Raw genomic sequence first — 17,229 nt, 5'->3', positions numbered from 1 at the left:
TTATCGACTGTTTGAGTGTCCATTTCAGACTTTAACAGTGGTTTCAAGGTCAGTCACTTATCAGCTCCTGTACACAAACATAACCCTGACCTAGTCTTTATTTAGAAGAGCTTCTGTTCTGCCTCGATTTCTTCCAGGAATTATTTTTGTTCAATGGGAAGTGTGCTGTTCCCTCCTGCTTCTTAGGCCCCTGGTCCTATTTATATCGCAGCTTCTATCCACAACACTGACGTCAACCTTAACGTCATTTCATACTCCAACCTTTTAGCTTTCAATAATCATAAATGCAGAGGAAATGGGTTTCCATTTACCTGTCATTGTATTCCACGTCTTAAAGCACTCAAACCACTACCTGCAAAACCAAATGAATGCACTAGCACTTTACCTTTATGCAAGCAAGGTTTTCAAGGCCGTCTTTTTCTGTATAGTGTTTGATGACACACTGGAAAACTGCCGAGCTGCTGCTGTCTGTTCAGGAAGCTTCAATGCAGGCTGCACAGACACATGTCAGGAATACAGATGAGTGACATATTGAAAGAAGGAACGACATTTTAAGTCTCAAAATGTTGCATAGCTGTTGAGATTTGGTGCATGCAAGCTGCACTGATGACTGAGAGACATGTGAAAGGGGTGGCTTGTATTGACAACTCAAAGGAAATGATCACCGAGCTCTCAATCTTTTCGTAGCTTGATGGAGCATTTATGGCGTAACGGGCACATATTAACGTCAGGAGTGAATGTTGTTGAATGTTGACTCTAAATGGATGCTAATTTCTCTTGGTTGCCCTCTCAACTTAAAACATTATCATGCCTTGTGCTTACTCCCCATAAGTGGCCAACAAGTCCATTGATGCAGCTTTAAACTGGTGTGAGGAAATATCAATAATAGGGACCCCTGTGACAACAACAACATCCATCTATTTTATGTAATGGTGAAAAGTACATTTACTCAAGTACTGTACTGTAATATTTTGAAATGGACCAATCTGCAGAATGAGTACTTTTACGTTTGGTACTTAAAGTATATTGTGATGCTAATACTTTTGTAGTTTTACTTGATTTGCAATTCAGGAGTTTTACTTGTAACATAGTATTCCTACACTCTGGTAGGCTACTTCTACTTTTACTCAAGTAGCCTACAAGTTCAGAGTAGCCTACTTTTCCCACCTCTGATTATATGTTCGACCAGTAAGACAGACATATAATACACATGTCCTCTTAAAATGTACTGAAATGCAAGGTCCCATTTCAGGGTTGGTATGAATGCTCAAATCAAATCAAGTTTTATTTATATAGCACATTTATAAACGATTTTTGGTCGAGCCAAAGTGCTGAGTACATAAAATAAAAATAGCCTACAGTAGAGACACTTTAAAGCAAATACAACAGCACAGATTGTTCAGAATATCAGTATGAGAAAAACGTGCTCATACAGGGCAAGGAGTTATTACGATACATCTTAGTCTTAATAAACATGTAATGGCTCCCCCTGCTCTGCATACCCCACTGGGCGATGTTTCCTCCAGTCTTTAGTCTGGATCTGCAGGTTACAGCGGACTATTATCGGTAGGGGGAGGATGGAGATGCGGAGAAACAGCTAACGACGGACATCCACTCCTCTGGTGTTCCCCACTAAACGTTAACAACGACAGGCAATGATGTGAGTATACATATATGTATTTATAACCTGTAAAATATCTTATTAAATAGGCTTTACGTCAACGTTTGAGCGGCTGACGTCGACGTTAAATTGGTCGTTTTGCAGGAGGCAATGTTACCGCAACCCCTCGACATAAATGCAGCTTTGACGTCATTCACTTTATTCCTATAATATGTTTCTTTAACTGTAGTTACACTTAAATAATGTGTCATATTGTGAAAGAGCTACCTCAATTGTTTGCACATTTATAGAAAGGGTGCCGTGATGTAAAACCCTCCAGCACGTAGCCGTGTCCCACGCCCTTGTTTTGTGATGTCTGGCGATCAAACTGCACGAAATCTTCAAAGCTTTTTCACATGACATGTCTGATGTAATTCAATAAACTATTATTCTTGAAGATGTCATCATCGGTGTGCATTTAAAAGCCGGACATGCGATCTTCTGTGGCTGTATGTGGGAAAAACGAAGCGAACTGGGAATTAGACGGATCCCACATACAGTTCCGTTATGTTGCAGTGGCTTTCTTTTTCCTGCAAAACCAGCAAAAAATGCATCTCTTATAACACAGGATACATCTGTTAGTTTAATTTAAGTTTCAGATGACCTAATGTAGCTCTATTGCACGTTTTGGATACCTACATGTACTGTGAATATGTATAACTGCTTTTAGCTGTGAACACGTAGCTAGTCTTTGTGTAACAGACTAAATGCAGTCATAACTGAATGAACATGAATATGCTCAATATGTAAGATCAATAGTACAGCAGGCAATGATTTCAGTGCTGATGGATTATGTGAAATCATAAATCTACAACACAATGACTTTGGAGGGGAACATGTTTTATTTCTTCCATTTATAGTAATGTATATAGTTTAAGTTAAATATGTTTGAACCTTTGGTGTGGGTTGATTAAAGAACAGCTTGAAGATCTTACCTTGGGCTGTTGTGAATTTTGTGATGGCATTGGTCAAAGATTGTGAGTCAACACTGTGAGAAGCTATATGAATCAGCCAAGTCTATCATAACAAAATATTGAAGCTGGCCAACAACATTGTCTCTGACCCCAACGAAGTCCTGAACCGTGAATATGAATTGTTATCAAATCAGAGGTACCTGGTCCTATATTTAATGAAGTTACTGAAGCACTCTTTTGAGCACCAGTTAATCCTCAAATAAATACAGAGGTTAAACCCAGTTCAAATGTACGATAGAGGGTCCAGATAATGCTGTCTTCAGTCATTGTAATAGTATGTCTGTTTCCTTGTATCGTGCTGCTGTGTTGTTAAGTCCTGAGGCATTAACACATGTCATTCACCTTCTTGTTTTCCAGTGAGGTGTTTCAAGCCACAGAGCTGAATACCAAATTGCCTTCTACTTCAAAGAGATAGCCAGTGTGCTGGATGGATAACCAGGAGGCATGACAGAGTCTCTTCCCCCGCGGGTGACGCACCAACAGTTGGAGAAAATGCAGTGGGCTGGAGGATACGTCTCCCTGATCCTGGCATCCCTTATCGCCTCTCACACCACCGGGGCCTTATCAGTGGACCCGGACGCAAACCAAACGGAGAGCGGCAATGTGACAGACGGATTTGGCCCGGTTGTGTTCACAAAAGTGAGCCAGATAATTGCCCGTGAGGGGAACTGTGCGCTGATTGATTGCAATATCACCGGGGAGCCGTTCCCCAGTGTTCAGTGGTTCAACTCCCACGGAGAGCGCCTGGACACGGAGACTAATGGTAAGACAGATTGTACCGTTACTTAAAACCCCTGCTCTCTTTGTCACCAGCAAGTCTGGGTTATTATTCACTCGAATATGGCTTCTGAAAGTTAACATTTATGTGCATAATATAGTTGTAACACTTGAATTAGTAGTTAGTACACGCACGGTTTCCAACAGGATATGAAAATTCTCCTCCGCCTGCTCAGTGTGTAGCAACATGGTTCACATTCTGTATCTCTAAATCTCAAAGGTAGCCAGGGGGCATTTATGAGATGTGCGTACACGCTATAAAATGGCCACACATCCATTTGATCCGCTATTAAGGGTAGTATTGGCCCGCTGCCTGGCTCAGTGACACTTCCAGGTGTCGCATATTGTATTCAGCCAATCGTTTGTGTCGCAGAAATAGACCCGGAGGACTCAAGTTATGGGCGAGAGTCTGCACACTACTTATTATTTTGTACTGTGTTTTCTGTGGCAGTATGTCTTCTTGTTTTGAATAAACCAGTGCATTCAATGAACAAAACGTCATGCATTTGGTCCAAGCATCCTTCAAAGATATGCAGAAATGCCCATAGCTCTGGCCAGACCTCACCTTGGGGGACAGTCTATTAATATCACATTACATATCACCCATCCCTAGAAACTGATATTTCATTTAGAGTGTTAGAACTGGCATTAATGTAGTATCCAATACGTAGATACGGTCTTAAGGATACTCACCCAAATGTGCTTCTCTGGGGGTGGTGTCAGCTTAGTCACTGGGAGATATGACGTGGTGGGTCCTGACGCTGTGCATCATTTAAAGGCACAGCCAGTGTGCGAGCCTGCATGGAAAACAGTACTCCGTGTTTCAGTGCGCATCGTAGAATACCAATCATAGAAGGGTTGAAGTACACCTCGTCTCTTTTAGGAGAAAAGAAGAACTGTGTAAACATGTACATGCTGCATTCAAAGAACAGGAAATCACGTCTTTCGAGATGACTGCAAGGCCATGACTGCAGATATGTTGAATTAAGTGATCAAATCCTGTCTTCTGTGGGAAAGATATTTTATATATTCAAGGGCGAGACAGGGAGCCGTTGTTTTTGTCATAGTTCCAGACGTTTCTCTGAAGCGCCCTCATGCTGGGAAGTCAGGATTGGTTCTCAACAGATTTGTATAATTATTTCACATTTTGTCTGAACACAGAAGAGATTATTTCCTTAATAATTAGATTCAGGAAACCATTTAAAGAGGTTTTCAGTAGTGATTTTCATTAAAGCCGAGCCTCCTCCGCCTGTGTTTTGATGACTGCGTCTCAGGTCGCCTATTTTCATTTCCTCGCTCGTCGCTCCTCCGTATCGCCGGAAGTTGATTTGTCTGCGCCATCTTGAGTAGCGCCCATGGCTCTTATTTCTGCCAGAGGACCGAGGAGCGATAACCGAGGAACCACCAGACCATCCTCCGGTGAAATCCTCAGACACTCGCCCCGCCCCCTTACTGTGTATCGCTCACTGATTGGACGAGGCAGCGCATGCACTGATCTGATGCTTCTTGATATGAGAGCCGTTTCCAGCGGAGTGAAGAAAACACATGAACCTCACGGGACTCACTCCTCAGTTTATAGTACTGCGTTTTGTTTAAATTCATGTTTCATTTAGTTACAAATATGTGATATATCTGAACAACAAAGTGGGAGGGACTAAACGCAGGGAAACGACGCAAGGATTCCATTGAATGGACCCGAGATGCAGCCTGTGGTTCACCTGAGGAAGGGACCAGGCGTTGGGATGCTTCTCGTGAGCCGGCCATCAGAGCGCAGTGTGTGCACCATCCTAGAGATTCTCCCCTGGGCGACACACGGGAATATAATGAGCGAGGAGGATGTTTCCCTCACAGCAGGCAGCACTTCCAGTGACTGCAACCTGCTGGCTCTCGTTTCCTCTGCAGAGTTCTGGCCTTTATAAGCTGCCTTTTCCCCTTCCTACAAAGTTGCTTGTCGTATTGGGCAGCACATCAATCGCATCACATGGTCCGGTGATTGAGGTTAAAATTAGAAATCTCTCAGTAGAGCAGGCGGGTGGGCGGGACGTTGTTGCGTTTCCTGAACCCCATTCATCTCCTCCAGAGGATACCAGTGTGGGAAATCAATCGTTAGAGCTTGGAGAAGACGGGGGAATCGTTTTATCGTCTCCTCCAGACCTCAGACTGTGGATTTACAAACGCCTTCTGTGATATCTGTCTATCCTTTTCCTCAAGACTTGCTGCATGTGGATGAAATGCTGCTCTGAGGGTCGTCATTGTGATCAGGAGTGGTATTAAGCCAAAGGTATACAAATACAAATAACTGTTGACAGTACAGCCAGCAGCCCCGTTAGCTTAGCATAGCTTAGCATAAAGACTGACTTATCCGGACAAATGTCAAAACAACCCTGGGTTTACCTCCTTTGTTTAAAAGGACACGACTTAAATTACACTTGAATCCCTAACAGGACAAGCAGCCAAATATCAATGCATGTGTTTTTACCATTTGTATTTTGCTGAACTCGCAGAACGTCAACCTCTAGGGTCCTTCACAGAAGCAACATGGCTGCAAAGGAGGGATATTATACTATTCAAGGGTTATTATGTGTAAAAAAATCATATGTATAATATTCATTTCATTAGCCGTCAACACAGCTTGGTAGGAATATTGTCTTTTTACAGTAAAAAGGCAAAGGGTGTATTCTTATAGTTCCCCTGTTTTAAGTCTTTGTGCTAAGCTAACCATCTGCCGCCTCAGCTTTGTGTTGAAAATAGAGACACGAGCGCGGCATCAATCTTCTTATCCAACTCTCCCACGGAAAGCAAATAAGCGGATTTCCCTAAATGTCAAACTATCCCTTTGAACCGCACAAAGGGTGTCCATCACAATAAAGCTCGATCACTCCATCGGTCAGAAAGCAAATGAACCCGACACTCAAACATCTACCACCGGTGTCCACTGGAAGGCTCGGCAGGTGCTCGGTCTCCATTTACATAAATTACGTACTTTCCAAAGGCTCCGGTCACCGCCTTGCTTTGAACAGTGTGCTGCAACATTTGACCTAATTGTGACTTTGAAGATGGTTTATTTTGTAATGTGAGAGAAACGACCCTTAAGCCTCTGCAGCATGGACATGGGTCGTCCTTGATTACTCAAACCTCAGCACACAGAGCAGCCGCACCTGTTTAAACATTGAAGGCACGAATAATAAGGTCACTGCCGCCCTTCTATCTGAACACACAAGCCGGTATAAATATACCCTATTGATGAGAACATTCACGTTGAGAAAGGCACAGATGGAGGCTTACGCAAGAGGGCACACGGCCGCTTTCAAATGATAACAAACCGCTGCTCAAAGACACCGGTTATTGTCCATTGCTTTAGAGCCACAACAATGTGTTCTCTTGAGCTCAAAAAGAGTCGGTGCAGAGGTGCAACATCAGCACATCTGCATAAGCAGTTCCTATTGGAGAGCAGCTGCAACAACACTGCAGAGGAGAGTTCACTGTTGGTCACACGGGGAGGGGACAGATGCATGAAGAGGATTTAAACCTGGATCGTGAGTTACTGGGCAAACAGCTCACTGCGTTATGCAGCACCAGTCCATAGTGTCTATTTTTAAACTACAGGTCAGCGATGTGTGCCGAAAGAAAAGGATTGGTTGTAGCTTTTTCTCTGTCGTTTTGATAGCTTTGGCTTTTCACTTAAGTAATTGGTTGGATCTCATAATGTGGAACAGTCGTACAATTCCCTGGACATCTTTAAAAACTCACCTGTTCATGGCCTTTGAGCCCTAACCCATCACAGCCGGCTTCCACCCCTACTGCTATTTATCAATGTGTTACTTTATTATTTGCCCCTTTTGTTTGTTTGTTTGTTTGTTTGTTTGTTTGTTCAGCATGTAAAGCGGCCTTGGGTTCATACAGGTTGTAATTGGAGACGAGCTGCAATAGCACAACCCAAGTCATAATTAATCATAGTTTGTTTGACGCCGTGTTTTCCACTCATGACTTTCCCCCGTCTCTCTGCAGGGGAGAAATGGTGGCTGATGGATTCGGGGATCCTCAACATCACCAACATCGAGTTTGCGGACCGTGGGAAGTACACCTGCATGGCGTCCAACGCTCTGGGCAGCTCCAACTGCACGGTGACGCTGCGTGTGGTCATCACTAACGGCGACATGGGCGTGTACTACATGGTGGTGTGCTTGGTGACCTTCACCATCATCATGGCCCTGAACATCACGCGCCTCTGCATGATGAGCAGCCACCTGAAGAAGACGGAGAAAGCCATCAACGAGTTCTTCCGCACCGAGGGCGCCGAGAAGCTTCAGAAGGCCTTCGAGATCGCCAAGCGGATCCCCATCATCACCTCGGCCAAGACGCTGGAGCTGGCCAAGGTCACACAGTTTAAAACCATGGAGTTTGCGCGGTACATCGAGGAGCTGGCGCGCAGCATCCCCCTGCCGCCGCTCATCATGAACTGCCGCACCTTCATGGAGGAGATACTGGAGGTGGTGGGGGTGGACGAGATGAGGCACACCTTCCTCAGACAGTCGCCCGAGGGGTGCCGCGAGATCGTCACCAGGAGCATCGGGGCGAGGGACGTGTTCACCATCCTGCAGGAGAGGGAGCGAGGGCGAGAGAGGGAGCGCAGCGAATCGCCCGCCGCCGACTCGGACAACTCGTCGGTCCACGAGCAGCCGCAGCACATCGCCATCCAGGTGTCGGTGCACCCGCAGCTCGCCATCGAAGGTTGCTGCAGCATCGAGGCTCCTCCCCCTCAGCCAGAGACCACGCCCTCATCGCCCCCCCCCCTCTTCCCCACCTCCACTCCCTCCTCTGGAACAGGAGGAGGAGGAGGAGCCGGAGCTGGAGCCGGAGGCAGCAGTAGAGCAGGAAGTAGAGCAGGAAGTCAAGCAGGCAGTAGAGCAGGAAGTAGAGCAGGAAGTCAAGCAGGCAGTAGAGCAGGCAGTAGAGCAGGAAGTCAAGCAGGCAGTAGAGCAGGAAGTAGAGCAGGAAGTGGAGCAGGAAGTGGAGCAGGAAGTGGAGCAGGAAGTGGAACAGGCAGAGTCCGAACCCATAGACGACAGTAAACCCGCCCCCTGCCAGGTGTTCTACGAGAGCCACGTGTGACGAGACAAACGAACCCTTGAGGAGCGAAGAGTTATCCTGCTATGCATTTCCAAGGTCAAAGGTCAAATAAACAATCACATTTGTATCCATCTTTCCTGAACGAAACAATCCTGGAACCTTTGTAGGCGACTGAGAAAAGACACTTTAGCGGGTTCCCTCTCTGGACTCTCATGCTTGAATGTACATGGCAATATTATTAATGTGATAAGCAGCGAAATGTAAAGCATCATGTGATTTTCATAGCTCAGATTTGATGATTTCTTTTCGGTTTTTAGTTTCTGACAATCCGAGGGGTTTTATGACTTACTCCAGAGAACTGCCTCAAGCTGGTCTTCGTGCCGTTTCCTCAAACCGTGAACACTACGCTTCTTTAATCCGCTCCAGAATCACATCCGGCTTCTGCAGAGCTACAGCTGACCTGCTGTTAGCGAACAACGTCCTGCTCGAATAGAGATGCATGCTCGGTCCCTACTTCACGATTGTACGGCCGACTGTGTCGCGACAAAACAAACGAGTACGCCAGGTTAATCTACGTGTGTACAGTATATTACAGGACGGGTCACACACACCTCTGGGTAGAGTTTTTGTGTTTTAACTGAAATATTTCTAATAGTATTACCCACTGTGGTGTGATTTTGTTTCTCAGCTAGCAGTTTTAATTTAAATATCTTTTCCTCCGCTTTGTGCCGTTTTTAATTTTTAATTTATTTAATTCCCGACCTGCTCTCGGCACCTTCTTGCTTCTGCAGAGGCTTTACGCATGTGAACGTGGACGTTGGGACTGAAAGGTCCTTCTTCCTTTGCTTGGAGAGGAGCTGGACGTGTTCTGCTTTTACTGGTGCTCTTAAAGATGGCTCTTCTTTTGTAGTGGATTAAATGAAAGTGCTGTGTTAAAAAAGACATTGGTATTTTTTTTATGCCCAGACATAAACACAGCTTCATCTACTATCATGGCTCATCGAGGGAATTCATCTGCTTTTACTACGACCATACGTGTTAAAACTTGAACTGAGGTAAGTCTCATTCAGAGGGGCTTTAGACAAAGTAGTTTAAAAACCCTTCTGTCTTTAAAAAGTCAAATAAAATCCAGTCCCAAATCTAACAAATCATACACAAAAATCCTCATAACTCCAATACTTTTCTTGAGAATCATCACGGTTTTGAAGTTACTATCAAAGTAATGATTATAATGACCTGTTCTTCCATGAGTACACGGCAAACAGGAACTGCTTATAGCTAATTCTGCTTACTTAACGCGGTGCCAATCTGCCAAAAATATATATATATAGAAGATAATAACATTATTTAAGCCAGCCGATACACAAGGTGTTTACAGAGCTCGATATCTTCCATTGTCTGTCTCCGTTTGCAGGAGAAAAGAGCAAAAGGACAGAAAGTGTCCTAAAACTCGACACCTTTGCTTTGTTCATGCAGGAAGCTCTGTATATTAACCAGTACAACAGCTGTGATACCACTTGCAACCAGGCAATTTACAGTATAACAAATACACCCCGTTTTAATAAAAAATACTTAACAAAACATTTCCATAACTTTGTCAACAAAGCAGTTAAAAAGGGTGATATTTATGAGCCAGCAGACACACAGGCAAGTGTCCGGTTCCGACGGCCATGAATGATAGATGTTCTGTAACGGGGCACGAGGAGAAGACATGAAGCAGTCTCTCTCTCTCTCAGCCACTGTTGTGTCTCCGAGCTTCTTTTAAACTCTGAAAACCAAAGGCTGCTCTCAACAAAGGCTGCTCTGTGTTGGGGAAGTGGAGGGCCCCCATCGCCTCCCCCAGACTCGGCTCAAAATCCACCCCCCCCCCCTCACCCAACAGTAAATCCACTGTTAACTCGAATGGTGATGCAGACAGACACTGCACTGTTAAGCTGTCTAAGCAGCAAGACAACAACCAGACCACACAGTGAGGGGCACTGGAGGTATGGGCACAGAAGGGGCAGCAGTAAATCAACTGGACTCGAGTTGTGAAATTAATGATTAGTAGAGCTTTGATGCCCCCTACAGGAGGTCACGACTAGGACTGGGACTCTCGACCGGCCAGCCTCGGTACCGTAAGTAAGGTGTTTGTTTGCATAGCCATTACATCGAGGGACTTCCATGATACAGATTTGACAAATATTGGTCAAAATCAAAGCGTTTATTTGAGACGGAAAAAAACCTAGTGTGATGCAAATAAGTGTGTAGCTTCGAGACTTAATTTTGTTTATTTTTGATTGAGTGTAAGAACAATAATTTACAGTTTGAAAATAAAACACGACTAAAATGTCCACTTACTTGTTCCTGAGCTTTTGGTTGGTTAACAAGGTGCTTTTAAAACGTCTCCCGCATTCATTCTTGACCCTAGAAACAACAACACTGAACATTGTATCTGTTGATGAAGACGTCGAGATGGGGGGGGAAATAATTTGAAAAAATACATGATTATATTCTTTAAAGTCAGGAAAACAAACATGTCATTTTCGTCGTGTTATTGAAACATGGAGATCTTGTTCTTACAGGGATGAAACATTGTAATAAACCAAGAAAAATAGACTCTTATATGCGTGTTTTTTGAATGGAGATTGGTTAACCTAACGTTGTATATGCTCCGACCGTCCACACTCACAACAACGGCCTATACAGACGTAAATAAACCATAGAAATAAACCAGCGACTGTATTCGCCGCCATGACCAGAGATGGGGTCGTTACTAAAAAAAGTAATCTAGAGCCGGGACTCGATTAAAAAAATTAATCTAATTAATTACAGGCTTTGTAATTAATTAATCGAAATTAATCGCATTTTTAATCAAATATACATATTTGACCTGAGAACAGTGAGAAGCCATTTTCACATGGATTTGACTCCAGGTGGTCTACAGTCGAGTGCAGTCCAGTGAGCCAGGGAGTTGGTTATTTTCTCAGACGTGGACTTACTTATCCTGGCCCTGAAACCAGTCATCTGGTTGAGTGTGGGTTGGGTCAGGGTGTGGTTCCTTGCACTCGGAGTCGGGCTAACGTCCACGCTAGGTGCTACATGCTTTGCATTTAGGTGATACTTTAGGCTTGATGTGCTGCGGTGATATGCAAATTCTTTTTTGCATAATTTGCACACAACCGTGCTCTTATCGACGCTTCCATCCGTCCGTTTTTTTAAAACAAAATGTCCCATCCACGGGGCCGACCAAAGCGGTCTCATCAGCTTGTTCGTTCATGTTTGACTATTGTTCACCGTGGTTTGTTGTTGTTTGAAGTCCCATGCTGAAGTCATGAACGTTAGTTGGTGCTCCAGTATAATCGGTACGCCTGAAACTCATCCAGTGAGAAACGTTCCGCTGTGCAAAAATAAGTGCGATTAAAATGCGTTAATTTTTGTGTAATTAATTAATCTGAATTAACGCGTTAAAGTCCCGGCCCTAAATATTACATATTACTTTAAAAAAAAAAAAAGTAATATATTACACTACTTCGTTACTATCTACATAAAGTAATTAGTTACTTTACTCGCAGGGCCGGCCCGCCCCTCCCTGCAGGCAGATCATGCAGACTGCTAAAGTTTCAAATGTTCTCTTTAGTTCAGTTTCCATTGTCGCATAAGACTGATCCAGATAGCTCCTGAATGTTTTCCTATCTGACCGTGGCTGTCCTCTGTCTCCTGCTATCTGACCGTGGCTGTCCTCTGTCTCCTGCTATCTGACCATGGCTGTCCTCCGTCTCCTGCTATCTGTATATTTTGCGCAGTCTATCTCTGCTCACGCTGTTGCGTCAGCGTGTTCTCCTGCGTGTTGGCCATGTGTTGCACTGGAGCCAGACTGGAGCACACCGCAAAGACTTCAGCCGAGCACGTACGAACTGCGCATGCGTGAGTGCGTGGCAATAACTCTCCTTACCAGCAGCCGGCGGTAGTGTGTATTAGTCATTCAAAACAGGCAACAACCGGAAAACAGAGAAGAAGAACAGACTACGTGTGTGATATAAATAAACAACAGCTATGTGCGTTAGCTTCACCTTAGCATGTGTTCTTTGCAGGTGTTTGTTGAGGTTTGATCATGACTGATTTTAGAAAGTAACGAAGTAACGCGTGTCGGGCAATGTTAGTAACTGTAGTGTGATTACTGAATTATAAAAGTAGCGCGTTACACTACTCCGTTACCGACAAAGTAATATTATTACAGTAACGCGTTGCACCCAACTCTGGACAGGCAGTCTGTGGTTTGTACTTTTGTCTAGTTTATGAACAGATATGAGGAGCTGTGAGCTCTGAGTGGGTTTTGTGGTTCGCATTGAAGAAGATGACGCCTACACTGCGTTACTATAGTTACTGCCCCAGCAACTAAACTGTAATGGAAAGGCGGCATAAAGTGAGCCTGGCCTACCAAGGCCTAACTACACCGTACGAGGTCCTGCAGTGGAAATGCGCCATTATGTAAACGGTGAAGAATTCAGAGAAGCAGAGCTGTGGAGAAACAAAAAAAAGCACGACGACCACCACCTGTGCAACTTCAATCTTTTTGTTCCTTTTAATTTAAAACAAAATTTAATCTTTACACAATCAATGTAATCATACATACATTTCTTCATAATAATGCACAGCTCTATCGACACTACCCATACATTTAAAAAAAAAAAAAAGGAGAAAAACATCGAGATCAGTATGAAATACAATGTTAGGCACCACCACTGGTTAACAAAGACGATGCTCTGCCGCCCGTCACAAGAACACAGGATGAACCCGACCTTCCTCACACACACTCTCACACACACACACTACTGCCACCACTCTACAGGTAAAGTGCTGCCGCTTGTCCCCGCTTCACCACCGTCTCTCCATCTCCCTTCATCGTTTGTAAAAGGATCACAACATGTTCTGAGGACATGGAGGGGAAGGTTGGTGGGGGTAGCAGGTGGGTTTTTAGGGATCATGTATGGGTGTGAAAGCCATACAAAACAACCGTTGCCAGGCACTTGGCAGATGTTGCGAGATCGGACAAGATTTAGCACAACCTGCTGTAACGAAAAGCAGCGTGCAGGTGGAGCCGTTTGTGTGATTTGCAGTAAATTACATTACTTATTTTGAGTTAAAGAGTCCATTCCTGTCTTTGGAATCAGCGGTTAAACTCTTTTTTATATTATTATGATTCCAAAAAGTGTGTTTTTGACTTATGGAAACAAAATAACAATTAAAAACATTACGGTGGGTTATTTTTTACAACAATTGGGCTTGTGTTCTTACTAATCAAATACATATTAGTGGTTTAGTGACATTTGATTTCCTTTTGTCCTTCAAGCCTCACACTGATCGGCAGCGACAAACACACACACACACACAACTGGATCTGTAAAGAAAACACACTCATGAAGGTCTTTTTCTCCACGTTTATCCTTCTGAAATTGAACATTTTGTTCTTGAAATACAGAACCCATCTCACACACACCCATCTCTCACACACCCATCTCTCTCACACACACACACACACACACACACACACACACACACACACACACACACACACACACACACACACACACACACACACACACACACACACACACACACACACACACACACACACACACACACACACACACACACACACACACACACACACGTTAAAGCCATCTCATTTTGACTTACGTTCACCCGGGGGAAGCAGCCATGCACAACGCCACGTTTGGGGGTGAGGAGCAGGTGCTGGAATGTAGTGGCGGTAAAATACACACACACACACACACACACACACACTTAAATCACAGGTTAACAATGCATTTCTCTGCAGGACGGACATGTGTGGTGTGTGTGCAAGGGGGGGGGGGGGGGGGGGGGGTGAGGAAAGTGAGTTCTATTCTTAGAAGCCTGGAGGTGTCGAGGTTTCTCATCGCGTCCCTCAGCGGCGGTTCATTCTGACCTTTGACCCCCAGCCAGGCGACAGGACACAGGACGGGTGAGGCACGTGGGGGGTGCAGAGGGGTGTGTGTTACAGGTGAAGAGAGAGCATGCAGGTGTGAGGTGTCTGCAAGTGCAAAAGTGTTGCGATGTGTGTGTAGAAAGTGCATTCCTCGTGTGTGTGTGTGTGTGTGTTTTCAGCAGCCGCTATGATAACAACAAAGTCTTTTATCACGTTTCCTCTCCCTCTCATGGCCTGCAAGTCTCTGTGGAGGGCACGCTCCGTCCGCCAGGTTCTACAAAGCTGGAAACTAAACATGGAAACAAAACGGGGTCCGAATGTCAGCGATTGGAGCCGTCCAGGAGGTGCACTTCCTCCTCGCTGTCGTCGCCCCCCCGGCCGTCCTGGAAGGAGCCGATCAGTTGAACATGATGGACCCGGGATCTTGGTCTGCCATTTGAGCCATGTGACGCAGGATATCTTTTTTTGTGATAATACCAAGAAGCCGTCTGCAGAGAGAGACAAAGGGAAGGAGGAAGAAGTTTAGAGAAGTGAGGAAGAGGAGGAGGTTTGGAGTGAAGGAGAGAAAACAACGTCATGTTTTTGTTGGCGAGGAACTGTCCAATCAGGGAGCTTTGTAACGGCTCTTATGGTTAATGATCACAAGCCAACAAAAACACGAGTCCCTGAGGAGATAAAAGTCAGCAGGAGGACAGGAAGTGAGCAAGCAGGTCTGAAACAGCACCCGACTGTCAGAGAGCAGGGTGTCGTTTCAGACGCTGCCGCCACTGTTTTATGTCATCGCTCCTAAAAGCTGGTGAGAAGGAACAACTGGATCCTACAAGGAGACAGGAAGTAGTGAACAGGAAGTGGAGAGTAGAAATGAAAATAACGAGAAAACCTAACAATATGCTGAAAAGTACATTCTATACATTATTTTTTTCTGCAGACCCTATTTCATTGTCATGTTACATTAATGATGGTATTCTATGTGTATGAAAGGAGCTTTACTAAGACTTATTTTCTAGATACATGTAGGACTGGTGGAGACTGCCCTGGTGGGACAATCAACATTTCCATAGTGACGGGTCCTTCTTCTCCCTCTACGTGAGAGTAGATGAACCTGATGGACCCAACTACAATGAGACCGGGTCTGACTCGGACGTTTCTAAATATTCAGTTAGTGCTGATTTAGGAACACATCGCAGGTTAGGGTTAACCTAATAGCTCTGAATCTCCAGCTGTTTAAAGTGATTGAAGAGGGAGGACAAGCTCAGGTTTGTTTTAATATGGACTCAGAGTTTATGTATTACTCACATTAGCTTCATTTGAACTCTATAAGTGTAAACAAAATGAGTGAAAGGAAAAGTTTGAGATGCCCGTGGAGGGTCAGAGCTCCTGAGCAGCAGTGACCGATGCCGTCTCGCTCGTATAAAAGCATAGAAATAAACAATAGCAGATGTAGAAGCTCGGGATACCTGGAGCAGATCAGACTGTATAAAGGGTCCGGGGGGGGGGGGGGGGGCAATGTTCCTGTGAGCCAGCCGTGTCCAGAGACGTCTTGTTTTCAGCCTGTCAAATATATCTGTTTATATCATTTTAAGTTAGTATCTTTTGGTTTAGGACTTACACAACAAGACATTTAAAGACATCTACTCATAGTTTGAGCAACGAGGATGAACACTTTTCACTCAAGAAACTGCAGTTATCTATCATTTAAAGAATTATTGAATTGCAGCCTTACTGAAGTTAAACCTGGACACACGATTTATACAATGATTCCTTGATAATGAGTGTGCTGAATATGCGCTCAGTACTCAAAAGAGCATCCATTTTGTTTATAAGACACATTGAGTGTCCTGCCCACGGACCCAGCTGGCTAAGAGGAAACATTGGCAGGTTAATAACAGGATTAGTAATGACTTCATCAAGGTCTTTCTATCACCACACGCTAACTACAGCTCTACCGGAAGCAATCAACACACTGCACTACAGAACGAGGGGAGATACCCTCCTCTCCCTCCCTGCTGAGAACACACACCACCCACTAAGGATATTGAAACAGAGTCCTAGCTACTCGCCAAGTGGTTGTTACGGTCTGATGTCTTCGCTCTGTGGAGACCCGGGGAAACGGTGGGGTCGAGAGGGAGGGGTTTAAAACAGAAGAAAAAAGCACACGTTAATGAGGGTAGAATATCGAGGGTGGGTGTATTGTTGTGAGAGGGAGGTGGGAAACACTTAACAGGCATCATGGTTACATGACTGCACACATGCTGAGAAACTGTACAGCATGTGCTCCAAATCAAACCATCAGCTGCGACGTAGTGACTGCAGAGGAGCAATGTGATGAACATCTTATCAAGGTGCGAGCATGACACAGCGCGGCAGGGATGCACAGCTGCATTCTGGGAATCTACCGACCCTTTCAGACATGGAGGCAGGTACTGCTGGCTTCTGCTAAGCTAGGCTTTGATATGGATTGGGGAGTGAGTCGTAAGGGTTTATTACATCTCACAAATGTTCGCATTGTAGAGGAATATCTCCGAACACAAATGTTTCCCTTTTTCTAACATTAAAAGTAATTAACAATATATTAAAGTGGCTTGAAAGTAAAGCATCAAAGATTTTTTTTGACCTTGACCTGGTTGAAATTTAAAGTTTGGAAGAAGGCACGCATTTCAAACCCCCTGAGCTAAGGCTAAGAATCTTTACGGACATGCTACAAGGTCCTACCTGGGGGTCAGGGAGTGCTTCAAGACTTTTAACATGAACACGTTACATATCCAGCATATTCCCGTAACGGATCACACGTCTGAAAG

The 17,229-nt window shown here is 44.6% G+C and overlaps 2 protein-coding genes across 8 annotated transcripts in view; one reads left to right on the top strand and one right to left on the bottom strand.

Moving 5' to 3' along the window:
• The first annotated feature begins 1,519 nt into the window (after positions 1–1,519).
• mfap3l (microfibril associated protein 3 like) lies at positions 1,520–9,757 on the top strand. The gene is given in 4 exon segments (XM_034106345.2): positions 1,520–1,660; positions 2,992–3,397; positions 7,420–8,203; positions 8,205–9,757. Coding segments are annotated over 3 exon segments (1,422 nt in total). The 5' UTR covers positions 1,520–1,660; positions 2,992–3,078; the 3' UTR covers positions 8,524–9,757.
• Positions 9,758–13,020: 3,263 nt separating this feature from the next.
• The window catches only part of clcn3 (chloride channel 3), a 35,332-nt gene continuing 31,123 nt past the window's right edge, over positions 13,021–17,229 (bottom strand). For 6 of the 7 annotated variants that reach the window (XM_034105552.2, XM_034105555.2, XM_034105557.2 and 3 more), the window contains one exon: positions 13,021–14,919. In XM_034105552.2, coding sequence (XP_033961443.1) covers positions 14,752–14,919 — 168 coding nt within the window. In that variant the 3' untranslated portion in view covers positions 13,021–14,751. Of the gene's footprint in view, positions 14,920–16,491; positions 16,523–17,229 lie in introns of all 7 variants that reach the window. The other variant, XM_034105554.2, reaches the window with a different exon arrangement.

This window comes from Pseudochaenichthys georgianus, chromosome 18, assembly GCF_902827115.2.
Source record: "Pseudochaenichthys georgianus chromosome 18, fPseGeo1.2, whole genome shotgun sequence".
In the NCBI taxonomy this organism is placed as follows: domain Eukaryota; kingdom Metazoa; phylum Chordata; class Actinopteri; order Perciformes; family Channichthyidae; genus Pseudochaenichthys; species Pseudochaenichthys georgianus.
The sequence above is the reverse complement of the archived record's forward strand: the minus strand, read 5'-3'. Positions and strand labels throughout refer to the sequence as shown.